The sequence below is a fragment of the Mercenaria mercenaria genome, chromosome 9 (genome assembly GCF_021730395.1).
Source record: "Mercenaria mercenaria strain notata chromosome 9, MADL_Memer_1, whole genome shotgun sequence".
In the NCBI taxonomy this organism is placed as follows: Eukaryota; Metazoa; Mollusca; class Bivalvia; order Venerida; family Veneridae; genus Mercenaria; species Mercenaria mercenaria.
The window spans coordinates 18,997,802-19,020,065 of NC_069369.1; the positions used below are offsets into that span (position 1 = coordinate 18,997,802).

Genomic DNA, 22,264 nt, shown 5'->3' on the forward strand with positions numbered 1-22,264 from the left:
ATAAGAAAAACTTTCAAAAACTAAAGTATAAAGAATAAAGAATGTCTTCCTTTTTCACTTGAACACATCGAAAACATGCTATAAGATTAAAAATAAAAAAGACAGATCACACCAGTTATTTCTAGTTATTATTGGCAAATTAAGCTTCATTCCTTCAATATAAAATTTCAAATTGCATTTATTTAAACAGTCGTCAGGCATTTTAGTCCTCTAAAAGTATTTGATGCTTGCGATATGTTGTAGCATAGGTGTTTTGAACTGTTCTTTACCAGCATTAACATATAGCAGAGCGTACTCTACCCGTCCTGTTTAGTATATTACCTGTGCGCCGCTTTGAGAATTCGTGGTACGCGGAAATTGCTATTCAGGAAACACAAAATTTGGACTTTGTAGTGCACGTTAGTGCGAGGCATTTCGTAGGACATTTTTGGACATGGCACAACGACCGGACTTACCCGTGGGCTACCTCGGTGCTCAGCCGAAATTTGCTGAATTAGGGCTGTCGGCTTTAAGTAACATAGATTCGGAAATACGAACCAACGATAATCAGTTGGAAATCAAATTGAAATGCAAAGATAACCTTAAGGTTACACATCAGTTAATAAACACCCGTGACGACAAGGACCTCTCAGAGTTTGTGTTTACGCAAACTTTACACGGTACCATCACGTTCATCATCAATCTGCCAGAGTCAGGGTACTACAAATTCCAGATTTTTGCCCTCCCGGCGAACGATGACAGCAAGTCGCTACCGAATGTCTATAACTACTTAATTAACTGCGTTCGGGCTCTTCATCCGGTCTTCCCATTCCCGAAGCAGTACGCACAGTGGAAAGACGGTTGCTATCTGCACGAGCCACTCGTGCTCCACAAGGAAGCGCCGTTGAGGAACGTATTCTGGAAAGTGATTATTCCTAATGCTAAGGCCGTCGCCATCGTGGCGGATGGGGAATGGTTCCATCTTGAGAAGAAGGGCAACCATTTTGAAGGTAACTCAAACTTAGAGCCATTCAAAAATAAGGACACTAAAATCACCGTCAATGCCAACTTCGGATCAGACGAATCCAAATACTCTACAATGTTGGAGTACCATCTATAACGGACTTAATGTTTCGTATCTACACAGATGGGGATTAAAATATATAACTTTTTAATGGTATCATTACATCAAAATGTGACAGGAGAATCATGACTGAGAAAACTGCAATTGCAAAAGTTTTCTTTCTACAGATGGATAGCATTAATTAATTTATACTGTGTATATCAAACTAGATTTTAATTTTGCTGCTTGCTTCAAAATGTGCAAACATTTTATATAGGAATTCCAGCGCGTGTTTTTACTCTTATTTATGTTATTTATTTTGTAGCAGTTACATTTTTCGTAGTTAAACCAATTAAATTATTTTCTGGATCTTAAGTGAATTAAATTTTCAAAGGTTTGTTGGTTTATTTTTATAGTACTGTTGTTTTCTTATCTCCCCTATAATAATATTCCCTACAACAACGTTTTCCTACACTAATCCTCCCCTATTCAAACATTCGTCAACAGTAACTCTCCAATATCTTTTCCCGTGAATCTTCCCTAATCTGATTATCCCGTATTTAAGTTTTCCCCTATAATACCTTCCCCTTTCATATTTTGAAACATAACCATTAGATAAACATTATCTAAGATACATTTTCCAATTTTTTCAGTGTCTAAAAATGAATACAATTACCTACCTAAATAAGTTTCTTTTTTACGATTACCGCTCCCCTTCCCCCCTTCCCCCAAAGAAAAAAATGTACTCATAAAATAAACACGCCCGCGAAATGATTTCTAAGATATATTTTGTATAACGTTTTAGAGGTTTTACTGCGCTGCATAATGGCCATTATTTGAAGAGATAAGAGGTGTACTTTACACTCTTAGAACACTCTAATCTATCGTCTTCGTGCAAGTTATTATGATAACCAAAAACTAAATTAGATAGGAAATAGGCAACGTTGTCATATGCATGCTTTTACTATTTAGATTAAATAAAAACAGCTAGTTGCATTTTGATATGTGTTTAACTTTCAATGAAGTTTGAATACTACATGTATGATATGCCAATAAAAACGCTTATACATGATAAAAATTAAATAAATGTCGTGTATTAAATTAACTTTATTATCGTAAGCATCGATTAATTCACAACACAGATATAATCCTGTTAATTTAGGACATAATCAAATGTTTGATCAACATAAATATCAAGTTAACATTTTAAATCAATTACGGTTTCAAGTTAGATTTACCTCATTTTATATGACGTACTTTTATAGTACTGATATAATATGAAATGAAATCGAAACCAGTGAAAGTCATAATTTTGGTCGAATGAGTTACTTATCTACCACTCTTTGATTTATTTCAATTACATCTAATTATCTAAAATATTTGTCATTGCCAACCAAAATTTGCCCTATTTGATTTGTTACATATCTACCAAACAACTGTCTCTTCCTCTTTCATTCGTTTTCATTCAATTTTTATTATTTGAATATCTACCTATCTGATGGTACATGATGTATTGATACCACTAATTTACTTTCCATTTCCCTTCTTCGCCAGGCCACGCACCCCTTTTTATCTCTTCTCGCTTTTTATAAAGTTCATGGAATTAAAATGTACTCGTTGAATGATATTCGAAGCAACCAGTCTGCTATATCTTTCCGCTACAGTTTTTTTTTGCAATGTGTGACATTTACCTTTTCATTTTTGACCATATTTATATGTTTTACTTTGCACTGTCTGATATTTTGTCACTTATTCTAGGGTTTATCTCAACGGGTGTTTATCATATTTACACTGTCTTGTCTATCTAGTTGAATATAGGATAAGTGGGTTTACATATCATAAACGCGTTCTACCCACAGTTTCTTTTGAACAGGCTTATGAATTTCAATTTGCCTTTTGTTCATTTGCCTTTTGTTCATTTCGTTTTCTATGTTATGTATATTATTAATATTGGTATGGATATTTGAAAGCACCTGTCTATTATCTATCCACTACAGTTTCTATTTATGGTTTGTCTAGCACAGTGCTTCCAGGGGAGTATACTCTAACTTTTATTTTTACTTAGTTTTTGTTTTCTATCCACTTCGGCCAAGTATCTTCAATACTTGCCTTCCAAATATTGTCTTTACCTGTTTTATTTAGTTTTCGGCTAAATGTCTACCTTTTATTTGTTATATAGTCTCAACAAATTATTCTTTAACCCGTCAAATTGTTTTCTATTTTCTACTTACAATCTACTTTCATGATTTGCTACTTTTCTGCAGGAAAGTTATCTCTAGCTCTTTGATTTTTATGCCCCCGAAGGGAGGCATATAGTTTTTGAACCGTCTGTCCGTCTGTCAGTCTGTCCGTCTGTCCGCAATTTTCGTGTCCGGTCCATATCTTTGTCATCGATGGATGGATTTTCAAATAACTTGGCATGAATGTGTACCACAGTAAGACGACGTGTCGCGCGCAAGACCCAGGTCCGTAGCTCAAAGGTCAAGGTCACACTTAGACATTAAAGGATAGTGCATTGATGGGCGTGTCCGGTCCATATCTTTGTCATCGATGGATGGATTTTCAAATAACTTGGCATGAATGTGTATCACAGTAAGACGACGTGTCGCGCGCAAGACCCAGGTCCGTAGCTCAAAGGTCAAGGTCACACTTAGACATTAAAGGATAGTGCATTGATGGGCGTGTCCTGTCCATATCTTTGTCAACCATGGATGGATTTTCAAATAACTTGGCATGAATGTGTACCACAGTAAGACGACGTGTCGCGCGCAAGACCCAGGTCCGTAGCTCAAAGGTCAAGGTCACACTTAGACGTTAAAGGTCATTTTTCATGATAGTGCATTGATGGGCGTGTCCGGTCCATATCTTTGTCAATATGCATGGAATTTAAAATTACTACGCATGAATGTGAGACACAGTAAGACGACGTGTCGCGCGCAAGACCCAGCTCCGTAGGTCAAAGGTCCTAAACTCTAACATCGGTCATAACTACTCATTCAAAGTGCCATCGGGGGCATATGTCATCCTATGGAGACAGCTCTTGTTTTTCCAGTCCTATCGAATGCTTCTGAATTATTTCTACCACCAATCGACCTTCAGTATTTATTTCCCTGTTCACTGAATACTTACTCCTTTGATTGGTACTTATCTGCTACAGGATAATTTCGAACTCAAGTTGCTTTAGCAGCAACCTCGAAATTGATTTGTTACTTATTTACAGCAAAATTTAGATTTCTTTTCATTTCAGCTAAACATTAATTTATCTAATGTGCTACTTTTCTGACAGAAATATTTATCTGCCCGTTTGATTATAATCCATTTTGTACCTTATCTTCTCTGCGGTTCACTTAATAAAATCGTCCATGTTTCTATCGCCTGGCGAACTAAAATACTTGTAAGATGATATAGAGTAGTTTCTGAGGAGTTTGAAACAGCGATTTGTAAAGTCTTGGTTCTATAGTTGAGAGTTCAATTTATAGACTCCTTTGCTGATAAGGAAAACCAGCATGATTTACCTTGCCTTATTAAGGCAAGAACCACTATCATACTGAATAACACTACCTAAATAACGGACAATTCCATTGTTAAAAGTACATCCTCGAAACCGAATTATACAGTTTTCCAGCGGTACAGTGTGTATATATTTTCAGACAAATCTTACACAGAGTTTCCACAAATTGAAATACGTAATGGGTAGGACAGGATTGCCAGTTCTTTATTACAGTCTCGAGCAGAGGCGAATTTATTTCAAAGTGCTCTGACCCAGAGGGAAAGTCTAGTGGCATTAACTTTGAAAATCATTTTTCGTTACTGAAGTGTTAAATGCACAACTAAAACAAATTTAGAAAGAAATATTTATCGAAAAGAAGTTATATATTTTCTATAAATTATATTATTACATACTCATTTTATAAACTCCGTTAAATTACAGTGGAACCTGAAACGTCAATATTTTTCCATATTGACGTTCAAATTTCATATCGGATGCGTGACGTCATTTGTGACGTCAGTTCCATGCATTCCGTCACGTTTAAAAGTACTTTAACGACAATATTTTCAATTTTACTCAGGCTAAAGAATAAATCATGTCATTTATATAATAATTATAAATGTAGTATGTGCATGTAATAAAAGGTTTATTAGATCTGCATCGAGAAATATGCACTCGTTCTTTTGCGGAATGATATTGCGCTCCTAAAGTCGCGCACATTTTCCGCTGCAAAACTCGTGCATATCTCTCGATACAAATCTAATAACCTATAAACATGGACAGACGAAGTACGTGCGGTATAAGTCTCAATCTGCTGTTCCTAACAAAGCGACTTTCTAGATGAACTAAACCAGTTTGTATACTTTTGATGAAAAAAATGCAAACACCTTTAACTAAATATATGTTGAATATAAAAAAGCTGGTCATTCTAACATTAGGGGGTTGACCAAATTCCAACATAAACTTGTTGGTGTGGAATATGTAGTATGTAAGGAAATGAAACACAGAAAAAAGATATTACATCTGAAATTCTGAAGTATCATATTGTGGCCGCTACTGTGGACCATATGCTGTACTGTTCTACTCCAGGTATTCTATAGTACAAATGTTTGCTTTGAATATCCAACAAAAACTATTTTAACATTTCTAACAAATACTAGAAGACTAGGTTTATTTTTTTACCATCTTTGTCAAAAAGTGTCTGGGTGTCAAAATTCAGAACACGGGTGTCAAACTTCAGAACATAGAATTTCAAACCAAACTCATACATACATATTTCTAAAATAAACTAGTTAAAAGGGATTGAACATAAAACATGTGCATCTCAGTCAGAAATAAGAAGCATAAACATTTTAGGGGATTCGTAAAGCAAAACTGTACTCACAATGTTACTGCATATTATTGGGGTACTTGCTAGCATCAATATTTGCTCGAAATTCATTAATTATTACGGCAATTATTTCTAAAATGCTTCTTGAACTGCTGTATCATGTAATGCATGCATGTGAAGAAATGATACTGTATTTCTTTTAACTGATTTTTTTTTAAAGATAAATTTGCAATAAATTGATGAACTAAAATCTAAAGGAAGCGGCCATTAACCCTTAGCATGCTAGATAAATTGTCGTCTGCTGGAAATGTCGTCTGCTAAAATTGTAAAGTTCATTCAATTTGCTCCAAAATTGGAAGAAATATTGTCAGAGTAGCAAACAGCTTGGAACCTGATCAGACGCCGATTTAATCGGCGTCTGATCTGGTTCCAAGCTGTTTGCAAAGGCTGTTAAATTCGCCTGCAGCAGGCTAAGGGTTAAATACAACCTGATTTTCAGAGTTTGACTTTGAATCAGTAACTAAAGATTATAAGTCATCAGTTAAACCTCATGTTGGAATTAGTTTAAGGTTTGGACATTATTCCAAGTAATATAACCGGCCTGATGTATATCGATTAAATATTTGCTTCCCTAATCATTTAAATTCAGCCGATGACCAGTTGATACACCAGATCTACTGGATAAGGTAAAAGAGATCTACGCATCCACTGGTAAGGAACCTGAGAATAAGAAGAGGAACGTTCCTCCAAATGTCAGTGTTCCCGAAGTGGTCATTGCATCGTTATATTCAAGTCGATATAGGCTGGTTATTTTGTTTTTACTCACTAGAGCAGTACAGTGCTTTCAGTTTTGCTTAGCAAACAGACAACACATAAACTTTCATGTAGTTTGGACATGCAGAGGAAATACTGAGGTGTTCGTTACTGCAACAAAAAAAAAAAAAAAACACACACACACGCATGTAATTGTTATCTTTTGAACCTTAAAACTTTGTATAAGACTTCAGTAACTTGCTATACTAGTTTTGATGGAGAAGATTAATTGGCCAAATAAAAGCAGGTGTAAAGAGGTCAGCAAATATTGTAATTCTCATTCGATTCCCTACGAACATAACATACATAAAAAGATGGAAACATATTTCGCCTTTGAAAAAAATTGAAAGTAAGAAGTGACTACGTTTTGGGTTTTCGGATTAGCTTTGCGTACACGGCTTTCAGACTATAGAACAGAAATTAGAAATATCGATAAACAAGCTGTTATCCTTGATAAATATTGACTTGGCAGTATATTCCGTATGCCCGAACTTAAAATAGCGATATAATATACAAGATATACATTTCTTTATGCGAAGATATAGCTGTGCAGACAAAACGTTTAATTACCAATCGCGATGTTGCGGGTTCGAGACCTCTATCTGTTCATAACATTTTGTTTATTTCACTTGGATACTTTAAAAAGCGTGCAAAAATTTTCAATCATGATTTGTCAGTAACCCATTCCTCAAAATGTCGACTTTAAAATCTTCAAGGCTGGACAAGCCAAGTTTTAATTCATTCAACGGTCAGTTCAAGCAACTGGCGTCGTTCATGATAAAATTAAATCATAAATACTACAAAAAACGTGAAATAAGTTTCAGAAAATAATTTTTAGAATAAAAGGAATATCGCTAAAATTACATTACAATGATTTAGTAAAAATGGTCCGAACTGAATTCAAACTTATGGTAACTTGAGCTTACCACTACCCCACCGTGCCATTGGTAAACTATATATGTTATTTAAGTTAATGTAAATAATTTCAGATTACAGATAAAGCGTAAAATAACGAAAACGCCCGAAAACATTGACAGAGATTAATGAGTGCCAGACCAATATTTACGAATAATATCTGTAACTTAGGTTTATATTTGTACTTCTTATTTAAAAATGCTGTAACTAAATTCATGTACTTGACAATATTTTTAGATCTGAAATTGGTTGTCACCATTTTTAACGCGTTTTATAACGCGAGGAGTGTTATATTAGAGTGGTATGAAAATAATATTGTAATTATTATTATACTAATAATGATGATGATGATGATGATGATGATGATGATGACATTCTTATTATTGTCGTTTTCGCAGACATGACTCTTTCTTTGCCAAGCAACAGAAATATTATTAGTACGCTAAAAGATTTTAAATATTTCAAAATATTGTCAAAAGACTGTGAAAAAAACTTTTCGTAAGATTCAGAGTAGTAAAATCGCAATTAAGATAAACAATGTCAGTAACACCTAACTCAGGCATTTGATTTATAGCTTATAACGTATATGCAAACATACTATTTAAATATAAAGTGGGAAATAAGTCCTTTATCATGTTTTATAGGAATACACAAAGAAAATGTATATTTACTTAGATATATTTATACCATCATTACTGACTTTATAAATATTTGAACTGTGTTGAGATATTATTTAAACTGATTTTATCAAAACAAAACAATTTACTGTCATACATTTGTTAGGAAATTAGGGGAAAACTTTTCACGTTTCCAAAGAATGCACTCTTAATTTCTTAATCATATTGTTGATAACACCCTGGTGGAAAATCATTTTAATAAAAACCGACGATGACGACAACAACAACAACAACAAATCAAAACACTAATGCAAAAAACTATTTTCTTCGATTTGTGGTATAATTGGTGTTCTCATTGCAAAACTTGTCATTCTACTGCATGGAAATCCGCAAAGATATATAGACATAGATGGATAATCAACATAGACATAGATGGATAATCAATATAGACATGGATAGATAATCAATATGAAAATTAAATGTTCACTATCCTGAATTGTTGAATGATAGTAAAATCTGTATTTTTTTAAATCTTCTCTACAAAAGCAGTAACACCCTTATCATATTGTTCAAGGAGACGTGCTGCCAGGGAGAAACATTTAACTTCAAATGTGCTCGAGATGCATCATTATTTGGAAACATTGAACGTGACAGAGCGAAACAATAGTAGATTTGAGCCGTGCCATGTGAAAATCAACATAGTGGGTATGCGACCAGCATGGATCCAGACCAGCCTGCGCATCCGCGCAGTCTGGTCAGGCTCCATTCTGTTCGCTTTTAAAGCCTACTGGAATTGGAGAAACTGTTAGCGAACAGCATGGATCCTGACCAGACTGCGCGGATGCGCAGGCTGGTCTGGATCCTTGCTGGTCGCAAACCCACTATGTTGGTTTTCTCATGGCACGGCTCATTTGGCTTCGTTGATTCTGCTCTTGAGAGGTAACGATCACGAAACACCCCTCATAACCCCTCATTGTTCCTAGCACTGGTTTAAGCGGATCTCTGACTGAACAAATAGAAAATATAACAGCCTTGACACCAAATATAGGAAGACGTTTTTCAGTCGTAACACGGCACTTAAAGACTGTTGTAGTGACAGTCCATAAAACGTATTATAATAACCTGTTGAAACAAAGCAAAATTTCGATCGAGTTTGTTCATGTGAGGCTATTAAACATATAACACCCCACTGCATTAATTGGACTTCGATTAAACATAACGACTGATCGAATCAAAGATCCAAACGGACGACCAGAAAATGTGACACCATTCAGTCCAAGTACGGACGCCACAGGGAGCATCAACACTGCTGTTTTAGTAATGAATAACATTTACTGAGACTGTCCTTTGGAAGAACAGAATACAGCCACGCAAATGCTGCAAGACAGATTCTTATCATTTCACTCCTATAAGGCTAACAATAAAGACATTTCCTAGAATCTACTTCTACGGTCCGACATTTTTCATATATACATAATTGAGCCGTGCCATGAGAAAACCAACATAGTGGGTTTGCGACCAGCATGGATCCAGACCAGCCTGCGCATCCGCGCAGTCGGATCATTCCGATCGCATCGCAGCGATCATTCGGGCATGTCACCATTTCACCATTTCCGTTTTTAATGTATGTACATGATAAATGCATGACCAGTGTGAACTATGAGAACCAAGAACTGAAATAAGCTAAGAATGGGTAGAACAGTACGTACATTAGACATAATATTACATAATTGATACAATTAATTTTATAAATTCCAAAATTTACATGAAAACCCCTTTAAAATATTTTGTTTTTAGAAAACTTCTCGGATGTACTAGGTATGTTTTAAAAATTGCACATGCTTTATCAATTTTTTCACGGACCAACATTATTTTCATATACAACAGAACGAATAGATAAAACTCATCAGTCTCCATGCCGTTTCTGAGATATTAGATAAATCAATTGTATTCAGACTGATAAAAAATATTTCTATACCAAGTATTTTAACAAACATTTTTTCTTTCGTTTATTTCTGATAGACCAAATTGTTAAATATGATTTTGTACATACAATGTACGTATTAATTAAATGCCCTTAAAACGCTAATGTCTATAAAAGGTGAAAATATATATTGTTTAAGAGCGCTCGCTCATTACTGTTTCAAGTTGTTCCTCATCTGTAAGCTGCGTTTTGCTGCGTGTAAAGGTTACTTTCAGTTGCTAGAACCGTTTTTTTTGCGAAGAGAGATACTTACAATTTGCTTAATATCCCGCGCAATCAATCTTTATAAATTGACAAGTGTACTGTAGATATAACATGCAATATAGCATACTGTGATGTCTTGTTAAATGCAAAAACTATTATTCCTTCTCTATGAAATAATGAGTGCCACTTCACATGTTTCTTTCAGTGAATCAACTGATAAATCATGTAATGCACGTGACTTAACGGTAGATTATACACTGGCGATACATCATTTTGTTCTTGTGAAAAACAAACATTTTATGTCAAAATCCGTTTTCATGTAACTATGCATACTGTACAAACAGAATCATTTTTTTTATAACGTAACTGATAAATATTGGCCTGGATCAAGAGTTGTCATTCTTGTGGACTACATGTACAAATTTTTCTTTCTTAATGTTGGGATCACGTTTGAAACATAATTGTTAGTAATTTGAAGGGCACAAATTTTCTAGGCTTTATTTCATATTTTTCTATCATGAAAAGTTTCTCCGCATCATTAGAAAAATAGTGGATGAAAACTTATGATGAAATTTGGTTTATATTACATAATGAACGATATTATCCCCAGAGATGGTATCAGCACAAATAAGCGAAAACAATGATAGCGATATTAATACAAGTAATGCATACAGCGTAAAATATTTTTCATCATCCATTTCTTTACCGTTTCGGTTCGTTATCTGAGGTATCTTAATAGAAATCTTAATAACAGCCATCCGATTTCCCAAGTATGTCAACTTATATGAGTGTAAATTGTTAATGGGAAAATTTTGTTTAGAAGTTAGGATAAAACTTTATTTTGTTGATACCGTTGTATATTAGTGAATTGTAAAACAGATGCATATTGCATTCTAGGCATTCTCCAAATTCACTCTTCTTCAGCTGCATTTCCAACTGTAATAATCTACATCCGTTGCACCAAATAGCATTTGTTCCGCCTGAGGGTATGGCACACCACCATTTATTAAGCTTGCATGTTGGTATGCATGTCATCATGTGTTAGAAGGTCTGCCTGAGGGTACGGAATGCTGTAATGTATTATTTCTGTATGTTGGTATGCATGCCATCATGAGTTATTAGGACTGGCCGGTCGGGGGGGGGGGGGGGGGGGGGGGGGGGGGGTGAGTGTATTGAAGACCATCATGTTTTAGGTCTACATGTGGGTATGGTATGCCATCATTTACTTATCATATGTTATGTTATACCAGATTTTTATGGCGCCATTTTCATGATAAACACGTTCAAAGGCGCTTTACATACGCGTGGGTATCGAAGGTCGTTTCATATACTAGCCATCATGCATTAAGTCTGCGTGTTTGTGTGGCAGGCGGTCATGTATTAGGACTGCATGAGGGTATGACAGGACGTCTGTTAATTAGATCTGCATGAGGGTATTGCAGGCCGTCATGCATTATGACCGCATGAGGGTATGACAGGACGTCTGTTATTAGATCTGCATGAGGGTATTGCAGGCCGTCATGCATTATGACCGCATGATGGTATGACAGGACGTCATGTAGATGCATGAGGGTATGGCAGGCCATCATATTTTTGGTCTTCATGAGGGTATGACAGGCCATCATGTATTAGGTCTGCATGAGGGTATGACAGACCATCATGTATTAGGTCTGCAAGAATGTATTGCAGGCCGTCATGTAATTAGGTCTGCATGAGGGTATGGCAGGCCATCATGTATTAGGTCTGTATGAGGGTAGGACAGACCATCATGTATTAGGTCTGCAAGAGTGTATTGCAGGCCGTCATGTAATTAGGTCTGCATGAGGGTATGGCAGGCCATCATGTACTAGGTCTGCATGAGGGTATGACAGGCCATCATGTATTAGGTCTGCATGAGTGTATGAGAGGCCATCATGTATTAGGTCTGCATGAGGGTATGAGAGGCCATCATGTATTAGGTCTGCATGAGGGTATGAGAGGCCATCATGTATTAGGTCTGCATGAGGGTATGGCAAGCCATCATGTATTAGGTCTGCATGAGGGTATGGCAAGCCATCATGTATTAGGTCTGCATGAGGGTATAAGAGGCCATCATGTATTAGGTCTGCATGAGTGTATGAGATGCCATCATGTATTAGGTATGCATGAGGGTATTGCAGGTCATCATGTATTAGGTCTGCATGAGGGTATGGCAGGCCATCATATATTAGGTCTGCATGAGGGTATGAGGGGCCATCATATATTAGGTCTGCATGAGGGTATGAGAGGCCATCATGTATTAGGTCTGCATGAGGGTATGAGAGGCCATCATGTATTAGGTCTGCATAAGTGTATGGCGGGACGTCAGGTATTAGGTCTGCATGAGGGTATGACAGGCCGTCATGCATTAGGTCCGCATGAAATTATGGCAGGACGTCATGTGTTAGGTCTGCATGAGGGTATGGCAGGCCATCATGTATTAGGTCTGCATGAGGGTATGAGAGGCCATCATGTATTAGGTCTGCATGAGGGTATGAGAGGCCATCATGTTTTAGGTCTGCATGAGGGTATGAGAGGCCATCATGTATTAGGTCTGCATGAGGGTATGAGAGGCCATCATGTATTAGGTCTGCATGAGGGTATTGCAGGCCATCATGTATTAGGTCTGCATGAGGGTATGGCAGGCCATCATGTATTAGGTCTGCATGAGGGTATGAGAGGCCATCATGTATTAGGTCTGCATGAGTGTATGAGAGGCCATCATGTATTAGGTATGCATGAGTGTATGAGAGGCCATCATGTATTAGGTATGCATGAGGGTATTGCAGGCCATCATGTATTAGGTCTGCATGAGGGTATGGCAGGCCATCATATATTAGGTCTGCATGAGGGTATGAGAGGCCATCATATATTAGTTCTTCATGAGTGTATGAGAGGCCATCATGTATTAGGTCTGCATGAGGGTATGACAGGCCATCATGTATTAGGTCTGCATAAGTGTATGTCGGGACGTCAGGTATTAGGTCTGCATGAGGGTAATGCAGGCCGTCATGCATTAGGTCCGCATAAAGTTATGGCAGGACGTCATGTGTTAGGTCTGCATGAGGGTATGAGAGGCCATCATGTATTAGGTATGCATGAGGGTATGAGAGGCCATCATGTATTAGGTCTGCATGAGGGTATGAGAGGCCATCATGTATTAGGTATGCATGAGGGTATGAGAGGCCATCATGTATTAGGTATGCATGAGGGTATGAGAGGCCATCATGTATTAGGTCTGCATGAGGGTATGAGAGGCCATCATGTATTAGGTCTGCATGAGGGTATGAAAGGCCATCACGTATTAGGTCTGCATGAGGGTATAAGAGGCCATCATGTATTAGGTCTGCATGAGGGTATGAGAGGCCATCATGTATTAGGTATGCATGAGGGTATGAGAGGCCATCATGTATTAGGTATGCATGAGGGTATGAGAGGCATCATGTATTAGGTCTGGAATGAGGGTATGAGAGGCCATCATGTATTAGGTCTGCATGAGGGTATGAAAGGCCATCACGTATTAGGTCTGCATGAGGGTATGAGAGGCCATCATGTATTAGGTATGCATGAGGGTATGAAAGGCCATCACGTATTAGGTCTGCATGAGGGTATGAGAGGCCATCATGTATTAGGTCTGCATGAGGGTATGACAGGCCATCATGTATAAGTTCTGCATGAGGGTATGACTGGACATCATGTTATTAGGTTTGAGTTTACTGCCATTTGGAAAGTTCAAGTTCATTAATTGGTTTAAAAGCGAATGGGTTATTGTTCTTTGAAAACATAAGTTAACGTCGTAAAATGTAAATATCATCTTGCAAATAATGAAATACAAACATAATTTACATTAAACATGGTTCAAAAGCTAGTGCATTTCCATAGTATATGAGATGACCTGCGATACCCATACGAGAACTAGTATGTAAAGCTTATCATGAATAGGGCGCTATATAAATCTGGTATAATATAACATATAATAAGTGCATGATGGCATACCATACCCGCACGTAGTCCTAAAACATGATAAGATATTTAAACAGTACACATGTGAATAGTTCATACAGTATTCACTAACAAAACATCCATCTTTTGAACTTTTACACTTTGCTTATGATTTCAATAATCTGTTGGTTCTTACTGAGATTGTTTATTGGCGAGATTATATCGCTGGTTGTAGATGCAGATTGGAATTACTGGTTCGGCGGTACTGTTTTAGTGGTAACAAGGTTCTGCCGAATACCTCCAAAACAGTTTCCTGTGAGCCGGATAATGTCATCTGCGTATACAACCAGCCGTAGATTATTTTCTTGTACACTGTATTTACAAATTGTATAATAGATAAAACAAAAATAATCAAGTCCGGTATGCAAGCCAAAGGTGATTACGTGCCAAATTCCATGGTAAAGAGGGCATCAGACAACGTGTAGATCGTCTGATATAGCATTTACATGCATATCCCCATTCTTTAATTATTTACTGTAAAGGAGGATAATTTCGAGCCAAGTCTTTAACGCGAGATATTGTTTTTGTGCTCGTCTCGAATGTGCGCCTCTCAATTCTTCATTAAGAATGATAATTATATTCGGCGATTGACAATTCTTGATACATTAATCACCAGATTAAGTAGTTTCTGTAGTTTCTAGAGTATTTACTACAAATATAAGTGTGAAAAAAATTATTAAAACATAAAAACGATTTTAGATAATTCAAATATTATGTCAAACATGGAAGACTTCGACATTTTTTTTTATTTGATTAGAATGCAGTAAACAAGCTATATCGATGAGAATGTCAGTAACACCTGACTGCGGTATTTTATGTAAGGTCAGTAACGTATACGTGTTAACAAACTGTTCCAATATAAAATTTACAAACATGTCCGTTTTGTTGTTAAACAAAAAGGAAATAAATATTTACTTTTAATAGTTTTAAATCATTAACACTGGCTTTACAAATATTTGATCTAAGTTCAAAATTTTAATGTAATTTATTAACGGACTCTGCCCTAAGTCGGCTAATTAAAGATGTTACGGAAACTAGTTTTTGCAAAGAATACACTCAAAACTAGAAGTAATAAAGCAAATTACCCTGAAGGCAGGGCCCAATATAACTAACAAAATAATAACATACTCATGGAGAAAAAAACTTTATTACTCTCAAGAATTCGCAGAAATCACGTACGCGCGGAAAACATTGCAAATGTAGCATCCTTCTGCATGAAATCGCTACAGGTATATCTTTATCTTTCTCTCTACGGATGATGGGTAAATGTCAAGGTATAGCAGCTTGAACAATAAATACGGAAGTGAACTGTTCAACATCCTTAAATATGTATTTGATCACTGCCTTATCATGTCCTCTACGCAGACATATGCTACCCAGACAGACACATAAAACTCGTAATACAAATAACTTTCGTTGAATCTTATCATTTAACTCGAAACAAACTACCATTAAAAACGCATTTGTTTTCATTTTATTTGAACTTTCCCTCAAGAAAATGAATTGAAACATACTTATATAAGTGTATAATGGTAAATTATGTTTTTATCTTGCTACATTTGCGTATAAACTGATATCCAAGCGTTTCAATTTTTTTTTTGTATCTTACGCTATCAAGAAGCTAACTGCTATTAAGTTGTTGTTGTTAAGATTACTTTAAACTGCTTTCTAGAGTAGTATATAAGCTGAAAACGGGTTATGTTTGCTTATCTTGCACAATCCTGTTTAACAGGTTCGAATTGACATTAATACATACTACATGTAACGTTGAAAATTAAATCATATTTGACGTGCAGAGAAATTGGCTAAATGAAAGAAATAATAGACAGAAAAACATCGATATGACGTGGCTTATATTTGAATTCTGTCTTATTTCACCAAGTCCTATAATGGTGTTTCCCTTGTTGCTCTGTCTTCTTTAGTGGCATTAAGTCTGTGGCTCTTTCAACTCCCAAATGGTGTTTGCCACTATCCTATCTAAGGCGGTGCCCCGCTGTGTTCCATTATATGATTGTATTCGTTCTAAGTTGGCTATATGTTTACTTTGTTTAGTATGAATATCTTACAAACATTCATTAACGTACACTGTTACAATGACTTTTCTTATTTTGGATCGTAATTCTTGCTTTTATTGAATATATATTTTCTTAGGACTATATATCTCTTGACCAATTAGATTTGATGGAGTACGCATGTAGTCCGTCTCGTGTGGAACTCACTGTTTCCTTCAGCAAGGCTACCGCTATCGTAAGCTGCGTAAATGTATTAAGGTAACTCGGATTTGATTTTTTAAATTTAAAAGCAGTCTATAGTATTTCACAACTTCATTTTTAAGGATATTTTGTTTACAACATCCGCTAGATTCTTGGTCATTTCAGTTTTCTACCTCATTTCGGTAAACTTCTTAAACGTTTTATTCAGAAAAGAAATACTACGCGACCATTTTGAGACAAACCCCATATTTCGTGTGTACGTCCATTTAATGGGTTTCACCTTGAACGTCAATGAACCGGGGAAAGTTTATTGAATTTGAGAATGTTATGCTTACAATGGCTGAAGTCTGATAAACGATGAAAGTTGCAATTGTATATAAACTTAGATACACACAGAGAAGAAATTATTTAAAGGTGTGTTGGGCAGTGGGTTAAAGTTAAAAATATGACCATTGCCAAACGTAACAAAATGTTCAGTATGTTAATAATTTAGACCATTCTTTCATTTTCATTACCGAATTCGAACGTATTATATAACATGTATTTCATGTATATATTTATATTATCTTAACGAATGATGTCAAGCATATTTATGTTTTACTTACTTTTGCTCGAAATATCTAAAATACTAGATCTTAAATAAACCAAAATGGCCAACTGAAGTAAACGTTGTGAAGTTACAGAACATTGTTAGGTACCCAACAAATTAATTTGATATCAACGTAAGATAGAGCAGACAATATCGTTTATCACCGCTCCTTCCATCCCCGCTACAACTAATATAATATGAGCCGCGCCATGAGAAAACCAACATAGTGCGTTTGCGACCAGCATGGGCGTGTAAGTCAGGATCCATGCTGTTCGCTTTCAAAGCCTATTTGAATTAGAAAAACTGTTAGCGAACAGCATGGATCCTGACCAGACTGCGCGGATGCGCAGGTTGATCTGGATCCATGCTGGCCGCAAAGCCACTATGTTGGTTTTCTCATGGCGCGGCTCAATTATCTTCTTTTCACAGATTATGCTCGTACTGGAATTTTGAATAAGGCTGACTGAGAGTAATGTTACGACTTTATTAACTTTGAATGTTACGTTATATATTGTTATATCATTTAAATATAAAATAATCATTTTTACTAAAAAAATATGAAAGAAACGTATTTTAATACCACGTAATGGTTAATATGGGTATACTCAGGTGTTAAAGTTGCCAGAAATAACAATACATGAAAAATAGTTCTTTTCTAATGTTTTGAAAGTAAAGAAAAAACATACAGTGTAAATCATGTTATATACTTAATTGGTTAATTGGTTTCTATGGTGATAAACCGACACTGTATAGGCGGATGATATAAATAACATTACCAACATTTATTTTTTTCATTAAAGTCATAAATGTAAAGATGGGCTGTAATTGGTGAATTGTGTTCTAGTTTTGCGTGTCAGCATGTTTAGCTGTTTGTTAGGTAATAACTACTACTGTCTTTTTTCTGTGTTTTTTTTTTTTTTTTTTTTTTTTTTTTTTTGTGCAAAAAATAAGATTAGTTTCGAATTATCTGCAAGGTAGTGTTCGCATCCATGTAAAATCAACTGTAATTTGCGACATTGCAGAGGTAGTTTCTTGCCGTTGAACTTTTTTCTTGATTGTGTAACTGAACGTCAAAAGTTGAAGGCAACGACTGTAAATATATAACGGCGTTTATTTTATCATATATTTTACAGCTTCTTGTAAGTTGGAAGATTTTTTTTCTTTCTTCAGATTTAGCGTGTTTTGATTTCGCAGTTATATATAATTGAGCTGCACCATGAGAAAACCAGCATAGTGCATTTGCGACCAGTATGGATCCAGCATGCTCACCGCGCAGTCTGGTCAGGATCCATGCTGTTCACTAACAGTTTCTCTAATTGCGCCGGCTGGTCTGGATCCATTCTAGTCGCAAATGCACTATGTTGATTTTCTCATGGTATGGCTCATTTCTTTTCAGTTCTTCTTTTTTAATTTCTAAACCACAAGTAATAATCATTTGTACCTGAAACGTTAAAGAATGTATATTACTGGGACAGCTGTAAAGAACACATACCTAATAGTATAGTCTATGTTCTGTAAATGTCATCATAGCAACCGTGGCTTGTTTATAAACCCTAGATGCACATGTATTTTAGGGAAAAAAGTCCAAATTAAAATATGTTTTGGCATTATAACGTCTTTCTAAATAGACATTTCATAAGTGATATTGACTTCGATAAATACATGAAAACGTTTAATTGAAGTCAAATAATACAAGCAATGACTCAGCTTTATTCAAAATTTAAACTATTAAAATATTTCGTTTGACTAAACATGCCTTTTTTATTAGCTCTGCATGCTTAAAGAAGGGTATCGCAACTTACACCATACTAGCAAATTTACATGAAGTTACAACAGCCATATTACTTTTCAAATCAAACTTAGTAATTTGTAACCAGGTATGAAAAGTAGTAAAGGCCACTACCCTGCCTATATAGCCTAAATTATAAAGTCTCTGTGCATCTAACCCATTTTATTACAAATCACAATACCACATCGACGCAAACGATGTAATATGTGAAATTTTGATGCGACGTTTCATCTATTCATTCATGTATCTATCGCTGTAAATTTCACCTTATATTCATCTCTCACAAAAAGAGTATTAGTTCAGTCACACTTATAACATAGCTTTGCAGATACCAGCGATTTCTACAAAAAGAGTTTGTGTTTCAGCTGTGTACATCCGTAAGATCTTTATATTTGTAATGTGGAACTGCAACAGTTATTTTGGCATTTTTACTTCAAACCAATACCTTTGTAAATTGAAGAAAGTGTAAGGAATAATGTGAAATAAGGCACTGCCTCAATCGGGAATCGATCCGACCTCAACTCATCCCATAACATTTGAAAAGAGCTGTCTAATGACAGCACGCTAGACAATTTGAAACCCTTCCACCTAATACTGGCTTACAAACAAAAGCTTTGTTTGAAAAGGAGCATATACCTTTGAAAATTTAAGTCAAAGTTACGGAAACTGGCTCAGAGAGAGAGAGAGAGAGCCATTTCATACACCCAACTATACTTATAGTTCATCCTGAAGCTTTAATTGACCTGAACAAAAATTGAACAAATGCCATTGCTGACAATCAAGTGGTATCAATACCTATTTTACCGCTCATCTGGCCTAGCTCTTACCCTAGATAGCATAGTATCCAATTTGGCTTAGATGTCATAGAGATAAATATTCTTATGATGTTTTATTTACATTAGGTAGATCATAAACCAAGTTTTTCAATGATTTGACTTAGTGACATAGTTTTTGACCTCAGGTATCCCACTTTTGAACTTTACCTAGATTTCCTAAACATTCTGACATAAATTTATGATGATCAAGTTGAAAAAGCAGCCTCTACGGTGTTAACGATTTGACCTAATGAACTTGTTCTTTCCTAAGTGACTCAGTTACAAATTTATCCTAGATTTTAAACAGTCAAACATTCAAACCAAGTCTCATCAAGACCATGTAGACAGTGTGGCCTTTTGAGTGTTAAAAATATCTTTCTATGATCTGACCTAGTTCTTTGACATAGATAACAGTTTTGAAGTTGGCCTAGACTTCATAGACAAATATTCTGACAAAGTTTTAAGAAGATATGGCCTTCAGAGTGTTAACAAGGTTTTTAATATGATCTGACCTATGACCTACTGTTTAACCTCAGGTTGTCCAGTTTTAACATTAGCCTAGATTTAATAGACACATCAATTCTGAAATTTTCAAACTTATCAAATTGAAATTGTGGCCTCTAGAGCGTTTAAAAGTTTTTTTTATATTATTTAATCTAGTGATCTAGTTTTTGACCTCTGGTAATCCAGTTTTAAACTTGAACTAGATTATTTATTTATTTATTTTGTAGGGTTTATCATCGCACCGACACAATTTTAGGTCATATGGCGACTTTCCAGCTTTGATAAGCCAGCATGAAACATTTTAACGCCCAGTGTGAGGCTCGAACCCACATCAATGAGTGGCAAGTGATTTGAAATCAGCGACCTTAACCACTCGGCCATGGATGCCCTCTTGACCTAGATTACAGAGACAAACAATCTGACAAAATTGTAAGAAGATCATACAGAAAATCAAACAGCTAATGTGACCTCTAGAGTGTTGACAAGATTTTTCTTTGATTTGACCTTGTGAACTAGTTGATGACCATAGGTAACCCTATTTCAAACTGACTTGGAGTATTAACAGTCAAATTGTTGATGAAGCACAAGGACAGACACATGGTGATCACAATAGCTCACCTTGAGCCCCTTCTGCTCAGGAGAGCTAAAAATCAGACAAACTAAACAAGAGGGCCAAGATGGCCGTAGGTTGCTCACCTGAGTAACACACCATAACAGTGTAAACATGTTTGAAATGTGACCTAAATCTTGACATTACATTTCTGACCAAGTTTCATGAAGATTGAAGAAACAAATGTGGCCTCAAGCGTGTTAAGAAGATTTTTTCTTCAATTTTGCCTAGTGACCTACTTTTTGACCCAATCTGACCCATTTCTTACCCCCGTATGAGATTTCATGGAGACAAATATTCTGACCAATTTTCAATGGACCAAACATTTGGCCTCTTAAGTGTTAACAATCATTTTGTTGGGTTTATCTTCGCGCCGACACAATTATAGGTCATATGGCAACTTTCCAACTTTGATGGTGGAGGAAGACCCGAGATGCCCCTCCGTGCATTATTTCAATACGAACGGGCACTTGGGTAGAACCACCGACCTTCCGTAAGCCAACTCGATGGCTTCCTCACATGAAAAAATCAACGCCCCGAGTGAAGCTCGAACCCAATTCAATGAGGGCCAAGTGATTAGAAGTCAGCGACCTTAACCACTCGGCTACTGAGGATCCTGAGTGTAAACAAGCATTTTCTTTGATTTCACCTTGTCTGTGACCCCAACGCGGCCAGGATATATCCAAGATTTCATAAAAACAAACATTCTGACAAAGTTTCCTAAGATTGGAGCAAAAGAGTGGCACCTAGAGCGTAAACAAGCTTTTCTTTTGATTTGACCTGGTGACCTAGTTTGTAACCCATGTGACCAAGATTCGAAATAATCCAAGACTTCATGGTAAACATTCTGACCAAGTTTTATAAAGATTGAATAAAAATGTGGCCCCTCGAGTGTAAACAATCTTTTCCTTTGATTTGACCTGGTTACCTAGTTTTTTGACCCCACGTGACACAGATAAAATCTCATCTGAGATTTTATAGAGACAAACATTCTGATCAAGTTTCATGCACATCAAATGAAAAATGCCCCTGTTGCATACATGAGGTTTTTCTTTGACTTGACCAGGTGACCGAGCTGTTGACCCCAGGTGACCCATATTCGATCTTGACCGGGATTTCATTAAGAAGATCATTCTGATCAAATTTCATGAATATCCAGTCAAAAATGCAGCCCCTATGGCACATATAGTTTTTATTTGATTTGACTGGGTGACCTCGTTTTGACCCCAGATAACCCATATTAATATTTAACCTAGATTTTTAAGACAAACATTCTGACCATTTCTCATGAATTTCAAACTTAAAATGTGATCTCGAGAGTGTTAACAA

The 22,264-nt window shown here is 36.1% G+C and overlaps 2 protein-coding genes across 2 annotated transcripts; both read left to right on the forward strand.

Annotated features, from left to right (window-relative positions):
- Positions 1 to 302: 302 nt before the first annotated feature.
- On the forward strand, positions 303 to 1,439 carry LOC123546623 (uncharacterized). The gene has a single exon (XM_045333064.2). It carries the CDS (start codon positions 434 to 436, stop codon positions 1,097 to 1,099), a length of 666 nt encoding a protein of 221 aa, XP_045188999.1. The 5' UTR covers positions 303 to 433; the 3' UTR covers positions 1,100 to 1,439.
- A 10,784-nt stretch (positions 1,440 to 12,223) lies between these two features.
- On the forward strand, positions 12,224 to 13,864 carry LOC128559218 (repetin-like). The gene has a single exon (XM_053550433.1). It carries the CDS (start codon positions 12,224 to 12,226, stop codon positions 13,862 to 13,864), a length of 1,641 nt encoding a protein of 546 aa, XP_053406408.1.
- Positions 13,865 to 22,264: the final 8,400 nt, after the last annotated feature.